This window comes from Schistocerca cancellata, chromosome 1 (genome assembly GCF_023864275.1).
Source record: "Schistocerca cancellata isolate TAMUIC-IGC-003103 chromosome 1, iqSchCanc2.1, whole genome shotgun sequence".
In the NCBI taxonomy this organism is placed as follows: Eukaryota; Metazoa; Arthropoda; class Insecta; order Orthoptera; family Acrididae; genus Schistocerca; species Schistocerca cancellata.
The window spans coordinates 826,400,299-826,419,938 of record NC_064626.1 but is presented as its reverse complement, the minus strand read 5'-3'; the positions used below and the strand labels follow the sequence as shown (position 1 = coordinate 826,419,938).

Sequence of the window (19,640 nt, the reverse complement as noted above, 5' to 3'; positions counted from 1 at the left end):
TTATGATAGTAGTGAAATGATACAACCTAAATAGCGCGAATAGAATTTAGGCCAGTTGGAGCTTCTACAAGAAATCAGTCCGGATCATTTTCTGAAAACCTTAGAAAATATGATGAAATGCTTTCGTTTTTAGGATTCTTGGCTAGTATAGATAAGTATCAGTTTGTTATACTCATGAAGTTCTCCCAAGTAGCTCTACGGCTTCAGCTGAGTTTCTGGCCGAAATGCATAGTTTTTAAAAAGTCAAAGACTTTTATTTAACCCTTCTAGGCAAACAAGTAAACTTAATTGCTGACTACAAAGAAATCTTACTTGTAAGAAATAGTATTCTGTATAATGTTTACGTGCTCAATTGAGTATGTCTGCATCTCAACAAGTAAACGGATTTTTAGCAGACGCAGTGGTTGAAATAGGAGAGACATTTATAGAAGTAGTTATCCAAAGGTTTGAATGAAGCTTTTAATCAAAGTTTTACAAATGACCATCAATGCCACAAGCGTAATTCTGGACAGGTCAAAATATGAGTATTCTCAATCGTCGCAAGATCTCATGTTAGTACTTTTACCATTTGTAGATTATATAAATGTGGGGAACGGGTTTCTCAGATTATGTAACATTAAAATATAAATTCCGCAACAGACTTCAGGCCGAGTATGCGTACGGTCTCAGCTGTTATCGTAAAATCCCATATATTTGGGGGAAACCAGGAACCACTAACTCTCATCTCATTCGAATTTAAATTGAGAGTTTCTTTTTGACTGTGATCTTAAATTTAAATTACTTCATGAGCTTTTGGATTAATTTTTAAATTTCTTTTTGAAGCAAATAAATGGGTTATATTTGTTGCAAGCAATACTTTTTCATAATGTTGGATTAAAAACATAAAAACTATAAAAGTGGACATCGAAAAGATTAAGAAACGCTGTGTTAAATTACTGCCACAATTTTCTCTGAAGTCTGATAAACTTCCTAAGTTTTTGGTCTGTGTACAGTGCATATCTCTGTGTGTACATTGTCGTGCGCTTCATATATCTCGCTGTTGACGCGTTAACAGCTGCAACTCTTTACGTAAGGTCCCGCCCGTATTCCCATCATTTAAGTTTCTAGCATTATCTGTGAATGGTAACAGTGTTTTTTTCTGTAGCTGTAAATTTGTGTTTATTATGTAATGCAGTAATAATGTGAGACTGCTGCTGGTAACGAAAAGCTGACACCCTGACTTACACGTACGTAAGGAGTTCATTTATTTAATGAGTCCTTTCGTAAGAAAGAAAGTAATATCAGAGATAGAAAGACATTTTCGAAGAAGTACATCCTCTCACTTAGAGGAAGCAAACTTGCAGAATGTCAAATTTACGTTCGTGAAAAATAAACCTCTCCTCTCAAAAAACAGTTCTGCATTAAAATGTTGTCTATCTGTAAGACTTATCGTTTTATAACACAAAAACGTAGGAGAACTACACGATGTTAAAAATTAGCTTATGATGTGACAGTTACGACAGAACTAATGGCGTGAGACCAACTCCGAAGGCATGGTACGCGTTTAGGCATTCCCACAAGACCTGGAGCCGCAGCAAGCACCTGCGGTTGCCACACCTGCTCCCTACCACTGCAACGCTTCCCGCTTATACTACGCTTCAGTTTCAGGCAACATGTTTTTCTGTGTGAGGGTTCGTCGCAGGAGGTGATTTTGTTTGTGTTCGTTTTTACATTTGCGAAAACTGTTATTTTATTTGTTGTTACTATGATTTGCGCTGCTTTACTGTACAATAACGGAAGCAAGTTCGTCGAAAGCTACGAATGGAAAAGTTCGATGTTCTCTTGGGATTGCCGAATGAAGAGAGTCAGGAGAAACGATTTGCGTGTTACGTGCTCGTAGCTCTTCGTTAACAAGGTAATTGATACTCTGAATATAAACAAAACCGCTGTGGTGAAAATTGGCAAGGAAATGATCGAGAAAGTAGGAGAACATCCAAGCTTGGAACTCCATTCCTTTGCTGAGGATTCAATAGCCAAGTTTATGGTTATTGCTGTGGAAAGGGACGTGTAACACTAACACGTTTAAGGCAGCAGATCTTTTCAAGGCAGTCACACATCATTATTCACAGTTTTGCACAAAGTGGAATTTCATTATAGTGGTCACAAGTTGTTGATGGAGGAGGAGGATGTACTGTAGCTGCATGCTGATGACAATTTCTGTGGTATATCCGTGTAATGAATATCGACGAAGTGGTGTGGCTTGATGAAACTTGGGACAGTACTGCCCACACTCAAAAATAAAGCTAGACAGGTTGTACAACTAAAGAGTCAACGGTAATGCCTTCCGTCAAGGGGAACCAGACTACTTCTCCTGCAAGCGGACACCTCGCACAATTTCATCCCAAACCGTCTCCTGCACTTAAATCAAAGAAGAAAGAAGATTATCATGAAGATGTGAATCGTAGTAATTTACCCGGTGGTTCGCAGACTCAGGAAACCCAATCTGGGGAACTGTCGACAATTGTTCTTGGTAATGCTCTATATCATTTTCTTTTTCTTGGCAACACACTGACCATAGCAATCCTATAGGAGGATGTTATTTATTGGCTTCAGTGTTTCAACTTACGAGTGACAATCTTATTATTATGGAACTGATGCAGCTCTCCACAAACCACATTTCACCAGGTACGAAATCGATGGGCTGGAAGAACCATATGAGCATACAATTACTATACTACCCCTTTAATACTGACATTTCAACCCAATAAGTATTGATGTGGGCCAAATTAATGATTACGTTGCCAGAAATAATAAAAAAATTTACCCGGTCTGCAGCTGAGACACTCACAAAAGAAGCTGTAAGATCGCAAACCTTGAAGACGGAAAGAAAATTGTTAAGAGTATGATGGAAAGAGCGTGACAGAGTGAGACTGTCTTAGGAAAGTCAGTGGAGGAAATGACTATTTCATTAAATAACAACACAGACGCTTCAAGTGTCAGTCATACTGACGAGAGTCACGTCAGTAGATTTCGTCCATTGTCACCATAGATATGAGGCACCAACAACTTTTGCTGAAAGATTAAAGCGACGATTTCCAAATAAATAGCTAGTAGTTTCTCGTAACCCCTCGAACTACGGCTGCTGCCAACATAGGTGATCCAACTGCACACTACCCACGTGTATCTTAGCGCCTTTACAATGTGACTGTCGTACCCCGCCGCGCCAAACCAGTAAGGACATTTGTAGTGCTAACATTGTCACAAACACACGGCTGTGCCTCCCACCCCCCCCCCCTCCCCGATGGGCGCCCACCCCACGACACATTTTGATAACAAGGCAATTATCAGCAGCTAACAGCAAAATAATTTCTTCTCAGGTATTCACTCAATTTCACACAACATACGTACCACAGTTTGCAAGACAATTGCTGCGGTACTGAAGTGCCGTTTTTTTTTTGGCCTATTTAAGATAATTTTTCTCACTGTAAGTAATGTGAATAACTCTTTTTTTCATACGCTGGTAAAAAGTAGAAAGTCTTCTGACCGGAAAACGTAAGAACAGGTTAATTACAAACCTAGTGATCTGTTCTCTTTACAAAATCAAACGGGTGACTGCTTGATACTCGATTCCTGAGCCATTTTTTTTTCCACAGTTAACTGAAATTTTCATATGTTAGGTGCTCAGTTACAGTTTGGATCATATAAAAATATGATTTATTGCTAAGATTTTGTTCGAACATTACGTTCACCAATTTTCAATAACATAACAAGAAAGTTTCCTATTTGTGTAAAATTGGATTACGTCATCAAAAAATGCGTTTCCGTAAACTTTCTATAAATTCCCTTAAAATTGTTGCAACAAATAGAATTAAAATGACAACATTGTACAGTCCTTCCAAAAAACACTCATGTCACTACCATCTTTGTACAGAGTGAGTAAAATAAAACCGGGCAGGAAAACCCTACTTGCATCGTATGCCCCGGTGTAGATAATGTAAGTTGGGTTGTCTGTCTTAAGGTCCATGAAATATGGGGGCTACTGGGGAAGTTTGTTCCGATAGTTCGCGAAAAGGAAACTACCGTGAAAATCAAAACTGTTTTATCTGCAATAGTTAGCTATACCTTACAGCTATTTCTCTACATAGTTGCCGCTCCGGCAGACTATCGTAGCGCTGTGCCAACTTTCCAATAACCTCGTCATGGAAGGCAGCCGATTATCTAAACCTCTTCTGCACCTCGTTGTCAATGCCAAAATGTTGTCTTCACAGCCAGCGCTTCATGTGAGCGTTTCCCATCGGAAACGCTGCAGGAGCATCTTCATTGCCCCTGCAGAGTGCGGCTGAGAACTGTCACGAAGAACGAAACGGTTGACAGTTATGTTATGTAGCCTGCATGGCATCAGGCGAAACCTCTCACCAGGCCCTCATATTTGGCAGGAGCCACTATTTTCTAGGCATCTTTACGTGTTCACTGTGCGTTCGGAATTGGAAAGAGCGACCTGCCGCCATCGACAGGTATACTACAGAAAACACCCAACACATCTGTGCAAAACTTCATCGCATTTTCACAGTGGTTTCCCTTTCACAAGCGATCGGAACTTACTTTCCGAAAATCCCTCTTATCATACGGCCATTTTACTGTGCCCACACTGTACCCCGAATAATTTTCGAGACTGAGAGAGTGCATGATGTATAAGATTACGCCTGTGTTCTGTGCAGGACATGGCGACTCTCCTAAAAAAAAATGGTTCACATGGCTCTGAGCACTATGGGACTCAACATCTTAGGTCATAAGTCCCCTAGAACTTAGAACTACTTAAACCTAACTAACCTAAGGACATCACACACACCCATGCCCGAGGCAGGATTCGAACCTGCGACCGTAGCAGTCCCGCGGTTCCGGACTGCAGCGCCAGAACCGCTAGACCACCGCGGCCAGCCGGCGACTCTCCTCCATACCTCCAAGTGCTCCTGCCGAAACTTAAAAAACGAGGAACAATACTACATTATGTGGATATCTCAATGTGCTTAGATAATGTCCTAATTAAACTATTTTAGTGTTAGAGGTCTGTTTTTTCATTAATTGTATCGAGAGAATGGGAATGAAGACTTGCTCAGATGTCAGTATCTTCCAGAACATCGAGCATTCCACCTTTCTCTGTAGCGTATAAGACAGTTCGTTCATGACTAACCTACTGCAGCTGACGTTGGTTGTCAGTCAAATGCATTGTCACAGCTGACCTGGAATTGGCGAGGTAATTATGTTCTTTAAATCCGCACAGGTCCTCCTCCCTTTCAATGTTGTGATGGCTCCGTCTACTTTCTACTGTTAGTACCCGCTTTCCCACTTTAACCACTTCACCAATCTGTTGCCTGTTTCGTACGGCGTCTACGCTTGGGTTGTGTGCGGCTTCAGTATTCACGGCTAGTATTTACTATTACACAGTTTTCCTGTTTGTATTCCCGTTCGCGCAGCACGGGGGGGGGGGGGGGGGCTGATATGGAATTTTTGTAAGTAATTCCGCGCAATATGTGATTTCCCCCGCCTCCCTCTCCTCGTTTTTATTGCATTTTACATATTTCATTATTTTGGTAACTTTTGGTGTCCGGTCGTGATGTTCATTTTTTTCGAATTTCTTAGGTCCCTTTTCCCCTTTGACACGGAACCTTTGGTTCCTTGACAACATTTGATTGAGGAATGCTTCAAATGCTTGAGTGATTTTATTTGTAGGTAACGTCCTGTTCTCTCTTGTAATTTGTTTAATTTAGAAATTTTAGTACCGTAGTTCCTTATCTGACATTTCAGATTTGTGATCCCCTCCCGTTCGAGTGTAACAGAATATTTTTTATTACTGTTTACACCAGATGTTGGAACTTTAACCGTTCCGAAACCGATCGTGTACACAATAAAAGATTGTGGATTAAGCAACTGTCCTGCGGTTTCCCCATTTTTCAAAATGGACTTGTACAGCATCGGGTGCTCCGTAAGAAGAACTCGTAATGTCTTATGTTTCTCTTCAAGGCACTTACATAAATTATGAGAGTCGAAAGCTGCGTGAAAATGTTTATTATTCCAACACAATGCTCAAGTATACCAAGAGTGAGTCAGCTATGCTGTTCACCTCAAATACTTCCGGAATCGTTTAAGATATCGTATTGTTGACACCTGAGTTTCTCCCGGCTCGTACAATGTTCGAATCACTTACGTGAATGCAGTCGTGTGACGTCGTCCGACAACCGCCGATATTTCGACAGGAGCGCACCCTGCCATTTTCAAGGTATGGCAGGGTGTGCCCTTGTCGAAATATCGGCAGTGTGGATGACATAACCCGGCTACATTCCCGTAAGTTATTTGAGTATCGTATTGCTGTTCCCACCCAAATGATTCATAAGAAAGCTCTCATTAAACTATGTATTATTTCTTGTCATAGCTACGTTGACTGCAGAGATATCGGTAACAACTTCCCTTTTTCAAACCTAACTCCAGTAATTTCAACTGCTAGTATCGTTGAACTGAAAGAGACAAATTCACCGCATTTAACTCTACGAAATCAAATAAGTAGTTTCTGAGAAAATACGCTATTTAGAACCTGGGAGTTATCTGTTTTAAATACTAAATGGTTGCTGTTTAACGTATAAGTTCGTGATTTCACATCAAAATGGAGAAGTACATCTCGTCAGGTAAGGAATAAACAGTGTTGCACTTCCAAGATACCGGTACGAAAGGAGTACAGAGGAAGGTAGCTTTATATTATGATTCTATAATTTACGTGCATCGAGCGCTGGCTGCGTTTAAAAAAATTATTTTACAAATTAAATGAAATTATTTCACTTCTTGAAGGCAATAGCAGAGCAAACGCAAAGTGAATAGTTGAGTGGTACTGAGCAAATGATCCTGGCAAACGATGTTCAACAAGAATGACAGCTCAGCGGATGTCCAACCAATTCTTTCTGAAAGACATTGGAATATTGTGCAGAAGGTAAAGGGCAAGCTAAGTACGAGCATAGTGAACAAAAAAGATATCCTCACAGCTATTGTCGTACTGCACATATTAGTTCCAGAGAAATTGCGAGTGTCTCTGAAATACATCAGTCCAGTGTTGACATCTTGTGCACAGACAGCTTCTATGCGTCATTTCACGTGCGGGTTAACCAGCAGGGTTTCACTCTGCTCTGAATAAGTTATTTCCTCGAAGAAATCTCTCTACTAATGAAGAAACGTATACAGATCGTGGAAAGCTGAACGTAAGAAATATGCATTATCAGGTTACTGAGAATCTGCACTGGCTGAGGCAGATTGGACGTCAGAGATTGTGGAGTGTGAAGTTAGATGTTGAATTATTAGGGACTACATAACTGTAGTTCTATCTTCGTTGAAGAAACCTTTTCGACTAACAGACAAACACAGTTTTTCACCGAAAAGCTACCGACCCTCGTTGTAGTACCAGAAAAACTCGAACATGTATGTGGTACCAGCACGGTGAGTGCCCGGCCCACTACTCATGTGTGGCCAGGGAAGCGCTCACCCAGTCAGCTCTTTCCCAAAAGCTAGGTACGACGTCAGAGCGGCATCAGGTGCCCTACACGTTTTCCTTATGGGGCGCCAATGCCTTTCCTCTTGGATGAGCTCGAAAGTCTATGCCAATTTCCAAAAACCAAAGAAGATTGAAACATCTCATTGTTACAGTGTGTGCTACGATATCGAAGGAATCTCTACAGCCTTTCCAAAAGTACTGGCACCGACGGCTGAAAATTCGTCCTCCTGCAGGCGATGAACTTATCGCACACTTGATGACACTAATGGAATTTAATTACCATGCTTATGATCACATTCCTTTGCGATTTCCTTTTGTTGCCGCTGCTGAAGTGATGTAAGTGTATATCTCGAAATTAATTATTTTACAACCGAAGTTGTTATTTAAATTTCTTTACATCTCAGTTTCGTCTTTCAAAAATCCCTTCAGTTTACGATATTCACACATATCTCTTGCCTCTGTCAGAAACAAGAGCGCTTTGCCTTAATTATCAGGTGAATGGTAAGTCCATAGGCGTCCGTTTGATACGTCGTTCAGACCACATGCAGAGCCTCGCCAATTGTGATTAGTGTCATTCGAACAAAATGGCTGGTTCAAATGGCTCTGAGCACTATGGGACTTAACTGCTGTGGTCATCAGTCCCCTAGAACTTAGAACTACTTAAACCTAACTAACCTAAGGACATCACACACATCCATGCCCGAGGCAGGATTCGAACCTGCGACCGTAGCGGTCACGCGGTTCCAGACCGCAGCGCCTAGAACCGCAAGGCCACTCCGGGCGGCGTCAGTCGAACACAACAGATCCATATCGAAGATGAACTTCGGGATACTACAGAAATCGATTTGATGTTAAATGACAGACAAATCCTAACTTCTAAATATTATAAATTATCAGACTTCGTGGACTGAAACGCACTTGAATTTGTCTCTTTGTATCTGCGATAACTGCAGCAGAAATTGCTGTAGCTACAATTCAGAAAGTGAAGATATCTATATATTTAATTGATGCTAGACTAGACGTCGTTTAGTGAAGATTTTGTTACAATTTATATTTATATTTAATTTATTTAATTCGTTATTGCAAACGATTCCAAAAATGTTTTATGTGAACAGCTTAGGTAAATCATCCTTTATTATTTACTCTTATTGCAGCACCCTTTGCGACAAATATTTGAATCTTTGAGATGTGTTTTGAAACTTAGATACTTGTAGATTTTTCAGAAGTAACTGCCTACCACAGAAAAAGTATTTTACTAACAGTCCTTTTTCTGTTAGAGTAAGATCGATACAACATGGAGCCTTTATATGTTGTGCGCCTGTGTTCAGTAGCCCGTGGACGGAGTCTGCGACAGCAGGAGATGCACAGTAAACAGTCAGTGTCAACGTGAATTGTCTCCAATAAGCGGGCCTGGCGTCCCAGAAGTGGACGCGCGTAACGCAGACCACAAATAGCCCGTCGTTCGATTTGTCGCTTTCCAGCAGAGGACAGACCATCAAGGTCATAGATCCATTTTTCAAGACAATTCACTTCCTGGCCACGAGTGGAAGAAACAAAATATGCACTTATTGTAGATATTTACGCAAAACACAGCGGTACTCACCTGTTAAAGAAACTGCTTCTTCGAAAGCCACGGGCTTCTCCGTTGAGGCATTGTTATGGTTGTTGTGGGTGACTGAAAAACGTAAAGGCAGAGGTTAACACACACGAAAAAGTTTATCTTCAAATATGCTGAGACATGCAAACGCCGGCATATGAATGTTATCGCTGATGTGACGGTTTGAATAACTAAACGTTTGTACGTGCTTTATTAGACATTTTACGTAAAACACTCTATTAGAATTAACTTATGTACTTACATATACTTGTATACAAAGTATGTGATACAGTATTTTCGCGCGTCACAACAGAGACAGGTTACTAAATAGGCTGTTTCCGCCTTTTCATTTTTAATTTTTTTTTTTTTAATCTAAGGCAGACCAGACATGAAGTTTCATCCCGGAAGACAATTAACCTCAGAGCCACACATCTGATACTTCAGACACGGATTATAATTTGGCGATGGCATAATACGTGCGCAGGTCATAAAGACGACAGTAAATTTTGGGAATCCCAGGACATCCAGTAATGTGATGGTAACCCTCGCAATACTTCGTCGACAGCAAGGCTGTGAGGTCTAGATTACGATCTTGGTAGAAGAAGGATGAGCAAAGTACCTATTGTTACATTGTTGAAGGATAACCCCAACAGTCTCCCATGGCTATTTAAAAGCCCTCCACAATAAAATTCCACTGTGTGCTATTCCAACACTCATATGAGGTCAGACTACCTGATGTTTAGTAGTGTGTGGGCAGATAAAATTCTGGCCCCAAAACGAATTTTCACCATTAGTATTTAGCTGGTGAGGAGAGGAGCAGTGGTGGAGAAGATTTTCTGATCAGTAGACCATGCATCAATGTCTTGGGTTACTTCTAGAACATATCTGTGGTGTCTTTCGTAATGACAGCGTGTGACACAGCTGGAGATCCGTCGGCAAGATGGAGCCGTTACACTCGTTGGGTCCCTCAATGCTTTCCAATGGACTACGCTGTGCTGGCACCGTTGCTTTAATTCCATTTTCATTCTTAACATTAGAAACACCGCAATAAAGAGGAAGAGCACTTATCGCATTCATCCACGTATTTGACACGTCGTAACAGTTCGGGGCAAAACAAATGTAAACTACATCCACAAGGATCTAGCGCAGACAGGCATGTCGCCGACTCTCACTTTCTAACTATGTATCACGTACCGAACGACGTGCAACAGTAGTTAAGCCGCCGCCTTCTTCTCAGCGCGAAAGATGGGGCGGTCGTTCATACTTCCTGCCTTCTTGATGCCAGTCTGCTGAAACCCTGACATCTCCTGACAGCTTTAATTTCATCCATGAACTCCTGTCTCGGTCAACATCTCCGCTTCCTTCCATCATTGCTACAATCGGAATAGTGAACTGCGACGAAAGGCAAAGTACATGGATAACCATGTTGTTCCTCTTAGCGGTGACAGTTTTGAGTACGCTCGTTGCCTCTCCCTCTCTTCTCAGAATTTCTTCGTTTAAGTGTTATCTCGGTGGATTGCAGATTTTTTCCGCCTTCCACCGCCTCCAAGTTTCTGCCCCGTGCAAATATCCGCTCCAAATGTAGTTACTAAAGAACAGTTTCCTGACAGTCAAGGAGATATTGTTATTTACATTGGGCTATTCGAAAATCCACTTTGATAGAATTTCCGAAGGTAGTCACATGTTTCAGCTTTTCGTCCTCAAGGCGCGCTGCGTTCTGTTTTTGTCTCTTATGCACTTCATGAATTTCGTTTCGCTTATGTTCATCTCGCGCTCTAGGAAGACTTGATTCATCTGGATAAATGCCTTCTGTTGTTCCTCTTCGTTTCTGCCCAAAGAGGTAACATCGTCTACAAACCAGATAGTGTCGAAGATGTCTCTATTGATTTTTATTCCATTCCTGCTAGTTTCTGAGAATTCCTTCAACGAATTCTCTATAAATTTAGTGACAGTGAGCCATTGCGTACGTATTCGAAAATAATGAGACTGAAACTCTTGTCTGACCATTTTGATTGGATGATTCGAATTATGGTGGTGGATAAAATTTGTAATGTTAGTATTTGGCCGGCGATTTGCACCAATCTCCTGGACTAAATTCCAAACCTCCCCATAGTATTTTATGAAGTGAAGGCATATGGCGTCGTTGATGGTAACCCGTCCGTCAAATGGAGACGTTAAGCTCGGCAAGCCCTTGATGCTATTCGATAACAGTAGGTTTCGTCCTCTCCGTTTCCTCGTGTAATCATACCACTCAAATGTAACACAACACCATGTACGCATCCGTTACACTCATCTGCCCTCTACAAACAAATAAACGACACAACACTGACATATTGGCAAGGAAAAAGGCCAATCTACTTGGAGGAAGAACACGCTTTCTAACAGTCAGGTTGAAAATTGATGAATTACTGTGCTGATAAACCTCTTACGTTATTTGATTTTCAACCAGCTGAGCAGAACTGAACGTACTCAGACATTTATCTCTTTACTTATTCTGATCAACATTAAACTGACACACAATATTTTTAGCGCAACGCAATCTGACTTTCAATAGTCCCTACAAAAGAATGGCCCTGACTAACAATAACCTATACCTTTCATGAATCACTTACCTCACAAAAGTCTTCTTTACTCGAACTACTGCAATACAGCGAGCGCCAATACTGCCAGCTAAATAAAAGATTCTAACTACTGAAGGCACTAACTACTGATAGGCATAGTTAGCAAATGAAAGATTTTGTATATATATATATATATATATATATATATATATATATATCCGTCCAGATCGTCCTCTCTCAAAATTCTGCCATCTCTCTCCCCACATCCACCACGGCTGGCGGCTCATCTCCAACTGCGCAACGCTACGCGCTGTTCACACCCAACTGCCCAACATTACAATAGCAAATATTCCAACAATGCAAACCAGCCATAGACTGCACACAGCACAGTCAGTGATTTTCATACAGAGCACTACGTGGCGTCACCAACATAAAAACCTAAACAGCCTACTTACAAGGTGAACCCACCCCGTGGGCTATCCCAACCAACAACGACGTACGCCATATTTACATTTTGAGTTTGGTTTTCTAGATCTTTCTTAGATAATTTCAAGCGAATGCTAGTATGGTTTTGTTACAAAGGCGTCTATTAGTATGTTTGGCCAAACCTGTCAAACGTAGCTAATATTCCCACTATAATGACACTGATGACTACGAGATGTTTAGCTCTAATCTTTCTACGCTTTTCCATTTGCATGAAACTTTCATTCGTAGAACTATCCCGCAATAACAGTCACTGTGAAGGGTAACTGTTTGTCCCTTTCATACAGACTGACGAAATGTAAAATCTACGTGTAGCGTCGTACGGAGTTTACCAAGCTGATTTTACATGCGAAAAAAGGCCAGAGCTCAGAAGTTCATGTGACGCATAAGTTGAGTTATTGAAGCCACATTGGCACAAATTTTTTTCATAATTCTCCCCAAAGCCATCGTAGATGTGTGACACTGTGAGAAGGTAGTCACAGCTCCTCTTACCCACATTTAACCCTTTCTCCTGCAGCCTCTCCAATGGAAGTGACAAACGCGACATCCAGTGTTGTAATCACGCTTTTTTCTTATAAGTGGCCGAAGAAGACATTTCAGACACGCCACCTCTCAGAATCGACACGGAAGGCCTAAGGGTGGGGATGGGGGGGGGGGGGGGAAGAGGGGCACAAAGGCGTCAATGAAACCATCCATTTTCCCTGGGCCTTGATTCCCACACATTTTGGGTTGAAACGACAGATCGCAGTGCGATGAGTAACAGGAAGACGTTCTCGACAACCTTTTGAAACGCCCCCTTAGAACAATTTGTACAATATGAAACGTCCCCTTAGAACAATTGTACAAGACTGTGCTTAACCTGACACACAATAATTTTAGCGCAACGCAATCTGACTATCAAAAATCCCTGCAAAAGAATGGCCCTGAGTAACATTAAACTATACCTTTCAGAAATCACTTACCTCACAAAAATCTTCGTTGCTCGAACTACTGCAATACAGCGAGCGCCACTACTGCCAGCTAAATAAAAGATTCAAACTACTGAAGGCACTAACTACTGATAGGGATGGTTAGCAAATGAAAGATATTAATAGAGAACAAACAATGTATTTACCTTAATATTCATAATTGACATCCAGTATTACAAATTATCAAAACTCCGCCATCTCTCTGCCCACATCCACCACTGCTGGCGGCTCACCTCCAACTGCCCAACGCTACGCGCTGTTCACATCCAGCTGTAGCAGTTCATGACAACAATGGCAGACAACAATGCAAACTAGCCACATACTGCACACAGCACAGCCAGTGATTTTCATATAGAGCGCTACGTGGCATTACCCATATAAAAATCTAAACAGCCTACTTACACTTTGACACTGCTCACACCACCAGGACGATTCGACCCTCCTCTAAGTAGAGCCTGCAACTCCACTGAACGTGATCGAACCCCTCTGGAGAGCAGCGTGACTTCAATTTCTGCTCTCGTGTACAGCTTGGAACCACTAGGGACCGTCCAAAACCATTCTACGAAATTTGAACGAAATCCGAAGCAGCAAAACGTACGTGTGCTCTTTAAATACTCTTGTTTTTGACACTCCCCTAAAGTGATCACGTGGGAGTGCAACATTAACTTTTCGTGAGTAAAACGGCCAAGGCTCCCTCTAAGATACAGGTTCGGTAACACTCGCGGTACCACACACCCAACTTTGTTGATCACATTAGAAATGTACCGTACCTGTCAGAAACTTCGGTACCTATTCAGGCTGGCGGCTGCTCTAGAACCTGAGGGCTAGGAGCCCCTTCGTCACCCCTTGCGTGGGGTTTCCCTATCTACGCGTGCATTTCTAATTCGTTCAATAAAGGTGTGCCCGTGGCACAGCGAATGTTGCCGAACTGAGGAAAGGGGGAGACGGGGTTAGAGGGACCTTTCGCAGGTTTGTATACGCGCATGTTAACGTTGTACTTCCACGTGATCACGACACAGAGGGCCGAAAACAGGACGGCTGGAAACGCATAAATACCTTTTGCTGCTTCGGATCACGTTCGAATTTCGACGAATGCTTGTGAATGGTCCCTAGTGGCTCCAACCTCTACACGAGAGCAAAACCTGCGGTCGCGTTTCACTCCGAAGGAGTGCGATACTGATCAGTGGATTTACAGACCTACAGTGTCCTCAGAGAAGAGTGAAATCGTCTGGGCCGTATCAGCAGTGTCAAAGATTGTCATGCACGTCTTCCTGTTGCTAATCGCACTGCGAACTGCCGTTTTCGAAGGCAAAATGTGTGGGAATCAAGACCCATGGAAACGGGTGGTTTCATGGACACCTTTTATGCCGCACCGTGATGCTTTTCCGTGTCGTTTGTGAGCGGCGGTGTGTCAGAAGAAAGAAAATGCGTGATTTCAACACGAGATGTCGCGTTTCTGACCCCGATCGCAGAGGCTTCAAGAGAAGGGGTGAAATGTAGCTAAGATGGGCTGTGAATGCCTTCCCATAGTGTCACGCGTCCAGGGTGACGTCGGGCAGGGTTAAGGCGAAATTTTGTGCCAATGTGACATCACTAACCCACCCTACAGCTCTCATGAACTTCCAAACTGTGACCTATTTATTGTGCGTGTCGACACCTTGCTGTATGAAGCGTCGTCGAGCCCGAGGGTGACGTCGCAGTACGCCACTCTTTTGCACCATTACAGAGGAAGGTTGTAGGCACCTTTGAGCCAAATTTCAAACTTATACGTCGCACTGGGAGGCGTTTACGAGGTATCGAGAAAGTGAGCCTTTAATTCTGTCGCGTAGTGTAATTTTCCCTTCTTATATGTAAGAATGTCTCCCGACATAACTTTGTTTCAGATGTTTTTTTACAGAGCTATCGTGTTTAGGGTACAATCCCTTATTGTGTAACATTTTGATAATCACTCATTTTTTGTGATCTTGTGTTGTGAGTTGTTCATGTATTTTCGACTACATAATAACGTCTTAATAAACAGAGATCATTTGTGGCGCTGAAACAAACCGCCAGTCTCCTCCCCATCTTCTACCTCTTGTCCGCTAGAATACGTGTCCGTTGATTCGATTATTACTATCTGGGCCGCGATTTAACCGCTCATCCTAATTTTTAAAAGTGGCAGCGAAGGAAGTAGACTTGAGGTGAATGCTGAAGTTTAACATACCTTTGAGCCTATTCCATTGAAAGCTATTTTAAAGACGTTAGATATTCTACAGACATACTATCAGTTACGTTTTCCTACTAGAATGAACGTTAAAGACGGAACAGAATACGTTCAAGTGCCTAGTACATGGCTCCCGATTTAAAGCCCCTTCAGCGACATTTGTCTAAATTTACCTCCTTATTAATTCAAGCAGTTTCTCATTTAGCAGCAAGAAGGATGAGTAGAAGTTTACCACTCCAAAAAAAGAAAACATACTGGAACGGTCACTGGAAAACGAAACTGAGACCTCGGTACTGATAACCACTGCACACAGTCCCCAACCATCAGTTCGCTGCTGTTCACGCTACACCCGGATGGCCTGCTGGACGACGTTTGTAACGCTGCGAGGCTGTTCGCAGATGACGCAATTGCGTACAAGGAGGCGACATTATTAGCATCTTTTAGGAAATGCAGAGAGACTTGCAGATGAACAGCACCCGACGGAAAGATTTACAACCGGCTTTAAATGGAAATACGTGCAAATGCAATGCGCTGAAACAGGTGGAAAGATCTGATCGGCGATGAGACACTGGAATGTGACGTCACCTTCGAGTACGGTATATAGGACGGTCTGCCGGAGCCGTTTAAAGTGGAACGGCTACATAAATTAGCGGTGGGGAAGGCAGATGCTACATTCGGATTCGTTGGAAGAATCGTAAGCAAGAGTAATTTACGTACGAAAGTGGTCGCACGCGAAGCCCTTGTTCAAGTAGTCCTCGAGTATTGTTCGTCAGTCTAGCACCGTCACCAATCTGGATAAACGGAAGAGATTTAAAGAACAGTTGCACGATTCGTCACGAGTTCATCCAACAGCCTGAGTGAGTGTGTCACGGAAGACCTCACCAAAGCGCAGCGGCAGACGTTACAAGAATGACGAGCATCACTGCGGAGAGATGCAGCCGCAAAAAGGAAATATAGTACTTCTTCTAGAAAATATTTCGCATAATGACCAAGAAAGCTAAAATGAGATCTGATTCATTAATCAGTCCGTTTGAATGGTGGTCGAGCTCCGTGACAGTGGAATGAATTACTTGAAGAAGTTCAGCACCCAGCCACTCTTCACTACCTTTATTTATGCTTAGATGCATTTCGGACTGTCACCCATCTCCAATGAGCTTCGTACGTTTAGATACCACATCGCGAATGCTGCTGCGCCTCAGTGATCGTGAAAGTGTTAGTTTTACGCGTATAAAAGAGGAAAAGGAACTACAGATTACACAAATAAACCTTCAGCGTTCAAAATTCAGTCGATAAAATGTTTTACTGACGAAGATACAAACGTATTACGCAAGTTTAAAATGACTGAAAGACCGAAACTCCTGTTCGGACAAATATTATTTTTTTATTCATGTCAGAAGTACCAAACAAAGCTGTAGTGAACATATGAGACACGGACAAATCAATCAATTGACAATTTATAAATGAAGTTACAGCAGAAGCCCTTTTCACGAATCAGGACAAAGGAGGAACTTCATAAGGTAACTGAAAGTTTGTCCCTCCCCATACTGACACAGTCAGTCGCCATAGTGCACGACGCCCCATTTCCTGAGGTTCTTGCTAACAATTAAGTATCGGAACGCCTCTGTTACACAATAAGTGATAAGTTGTCGGGCGTGCTAGTCTAGCGCTAAAGCGCGTGCGTCGCACCTGGAATGTTCGCGGTATCGAACTGAGGTCAGACTACCGATATTTTCAGTTCGCCATTAAGCTAGAATTCACCTCTCAGTGGTGTGAACATTCTCAAGGAACGGCACTTGGTTTGGATTCCAAGTTAAACTGTAGGTCCCATTCCCCTATCGGACAACCTGGGTAACTTAGGGACACGCAAATCACCGAAGTGGCTTCCAGCTGGAAGATATACCGCAGGCAAGCAGGCACTTGAGCCAAACGAAATAATCATCAGCCGTGGTTGCTGCATTTCTTCAAGTAATTTGGGTTCATGCAGAAGTCCTACGTAAAATCGTTACGCCAGTCTAAGAGTTCTATCCTGGTACTCGTTAACCAGTTTGGTGTGGCAGTAGAAGGCAGCAAAAGTAAAGCCGAAGTTTTAAGTTTTGCGTTTAAAAACTCGTTCACGCAGGAGAGTCGTACAAATATACCGTCGTTTGACTACCACACAGACTCCTATATGATGGAAATAGTAATAAGCAGCGCTAGTGTAGAGAAACAACTGAAAGAGTTGAAAGCAAATAAATCGCCAGGTCCTAATACAATCCCAATTCGGTTTTATAAAAAGTACTCGTCAGCATTTCAGCATTGGCCCCTTACATAGCTTACATTTATCGCGAATCTCTCGCCCAACGCGAAGCTCCTAAGCGACTGGAAAAAAAAGGGCAAGCTGCTCCTGTATATAAGATGGGTAAAAGAACGGACTTGCAAAATTACTGACCAATATCCTCAATATCAGTTTGCTAAAGAATCCTTGAACATTTTCTCAGTTCCAATGTAATAAATTTCCTTGAGAAGGAAAAGTTTCTGTCCACAAATCAGCACTGTTTTAGAAAGCATCGCTCGTGTGAAACTCAGTTTGGACTTTTCTGACATGAGATCCTGGGAGCTGTGGGTTGAAGGGCTACAGGCGGATTCCGCAGTCCTAGATTTCCGTAAAACATTTGACACGGAGCTACACTGTCCACTGTTAACGAAGGCATACGGAATAGGTTCCCAGGTATGTGAGTGGCTCGAAGATTTATTAAGTAACAGAACCCGATACGTTGTCCTCAACAGCGAGTGTTCATCAGAGACAAGGATATCGTCAGAAGTGCCCTACGTAAGTGTGACAGGACCACTGTTATTTTCTATACATATGAATGATCTGGCGGATAGGGTAAGCAGTGTCTGTGGCAGTTCGCTGATGATGCTGTGGCGTATGGACAGGTGACTGTCGGAGGATACAAGATGACTTAAATATAATTTCTAGTTGGTGTGATGAATGGCAGCGAGCTCTAAATGCGGAAAAATGTACGTTAAATAGATAAGTGGGAAATGTTCGAATACAATATTAGTGTGCGTTGCTTGGCACAGTCGCGTCGAGTAAATATCTAGGACTAACGTTGCAAAACAGTATGAAATGGAATGAACAGGTAAGGACTGTGGTAGGGAAGACGAATGGTCGGCTTCGCTTTGTTGACAGAATTTTGGGAAAATGTGGCTCATCTGTAAAAGAGCGCGTTTTGTTCACTGTTGTAGCCCATTGTTGAGAACTGTTAGTGTCTAGGATCCGCACCAGGTCGGATTAAAAGAAGACATCGAAGCAAGTCAGAGGCTGGCTGCTAAATTTGTTACTGGTAGGATCGAAAAACACTTAAGTATTGCGGAAATGCTACGGGAACTTAAATGGGAATCAATGGAGGATAGGCGACGTTCTCTTCGAGGAGCACTAATGAGAAAATCCCTAGAGAACTGGCATTTGAAGCTGACTGCAGAGCGATTTTACTACCGCCAACAGACATTTATCGTACGGACCAGAAAGATAAGATTAAAGAGATTAGGGCTCGTACAGAGGCATATAGACAGTCGTTTTTCCCTCGCTCTGTCTGCAAGTGGAACAGCAAAGAAATCGACTAGTAATGGTGCAGGATACTCTCCGTCACACACGTTACAGTGGCTTGAGGGGTATGTATGTAGATGTAGATGTGGCGAAGGTCTTTCTTTCTGCATACCATTTGCGACTTGAAAAGAAAAAGGGAGCGGGAGCGGAGATATATTGGTCTGTACTGGTACAGTTAGCACCTTCCATTAAACATAGCATGGTGGTTATCAGCATGCACAGATGTAAGAGCCATGGATTGCTGTGTTAACAAGTGGGTTGAAACAGGTCACCAACTCAATGCGAAGACAGACTTTGGTTTGGAGTTTCGGTCCTACAAATCTTTACCGAGGATTCAGTGAATATAACTTTGTGTCAGTCACTAGAACTGCTTAGGCTTAATCAGATCTGTTTGCTGTGTGAAGTGTTTGTGTAGGCTAAGCGGAGCGAGCAGCTGCTGCGAGCGCGGAGTGGCTTACCTGCAGCGGCGGTCATGGTGGCGTCGGCGGCGGCGTCTTCCGACTGAGGGCCGTGCGCCGCTGCGGCGCGGGGCAATAGCGGCTTGCCGCGACCCCGCCACGTGAGGAGCTGCGTCACGAGTCACGCTTCCGCGGCGCCCAGCCTGCCACGGCAAAACATTTTACCCCCCTCCTCTCGCCCATTGCCCTCTCTGCCTAAGCCACTGTGCGTACTCTCGAGTTCTAGTCAAGGTCGTGTGATTACTTGCCAAAAGAGTGACTCTACGTT

At 42.7% G+C, this 19,640-nt stretch overlaps 1 protein-coding gene across 1 annotated transcript in view; it reads right to left on the bottom strand.

The window, feature by feature from the left end:
• LOC126188593 (synaptic vesicle glycoprotein 2A-like) overlaps positions 1–19,403 on the bottom strand; it is a 137,181-nt gene extending 117,778 nt beyond the window's left edge. The window contains exons 1-2 of the mRNA XM_049930198.1: positions 19,373–19,403; positions 9,117–9,188 (exon numbers count right to left, since the gene is read on the bottom strand). Of these exons, the coding sequence (XP_049786155.1) occupies positions 9,117–9,188; positions 19,373–19,388 (88 nt within the window). The 5' untranslated portion in view covers positions 19,389–19,403. The remainder of the gene's footprint in view (positions 1–9,116; positions 9,189–19,372) is intronic.
• Positions 19,404–19,640: the final 237 nt, after the last annotated feature.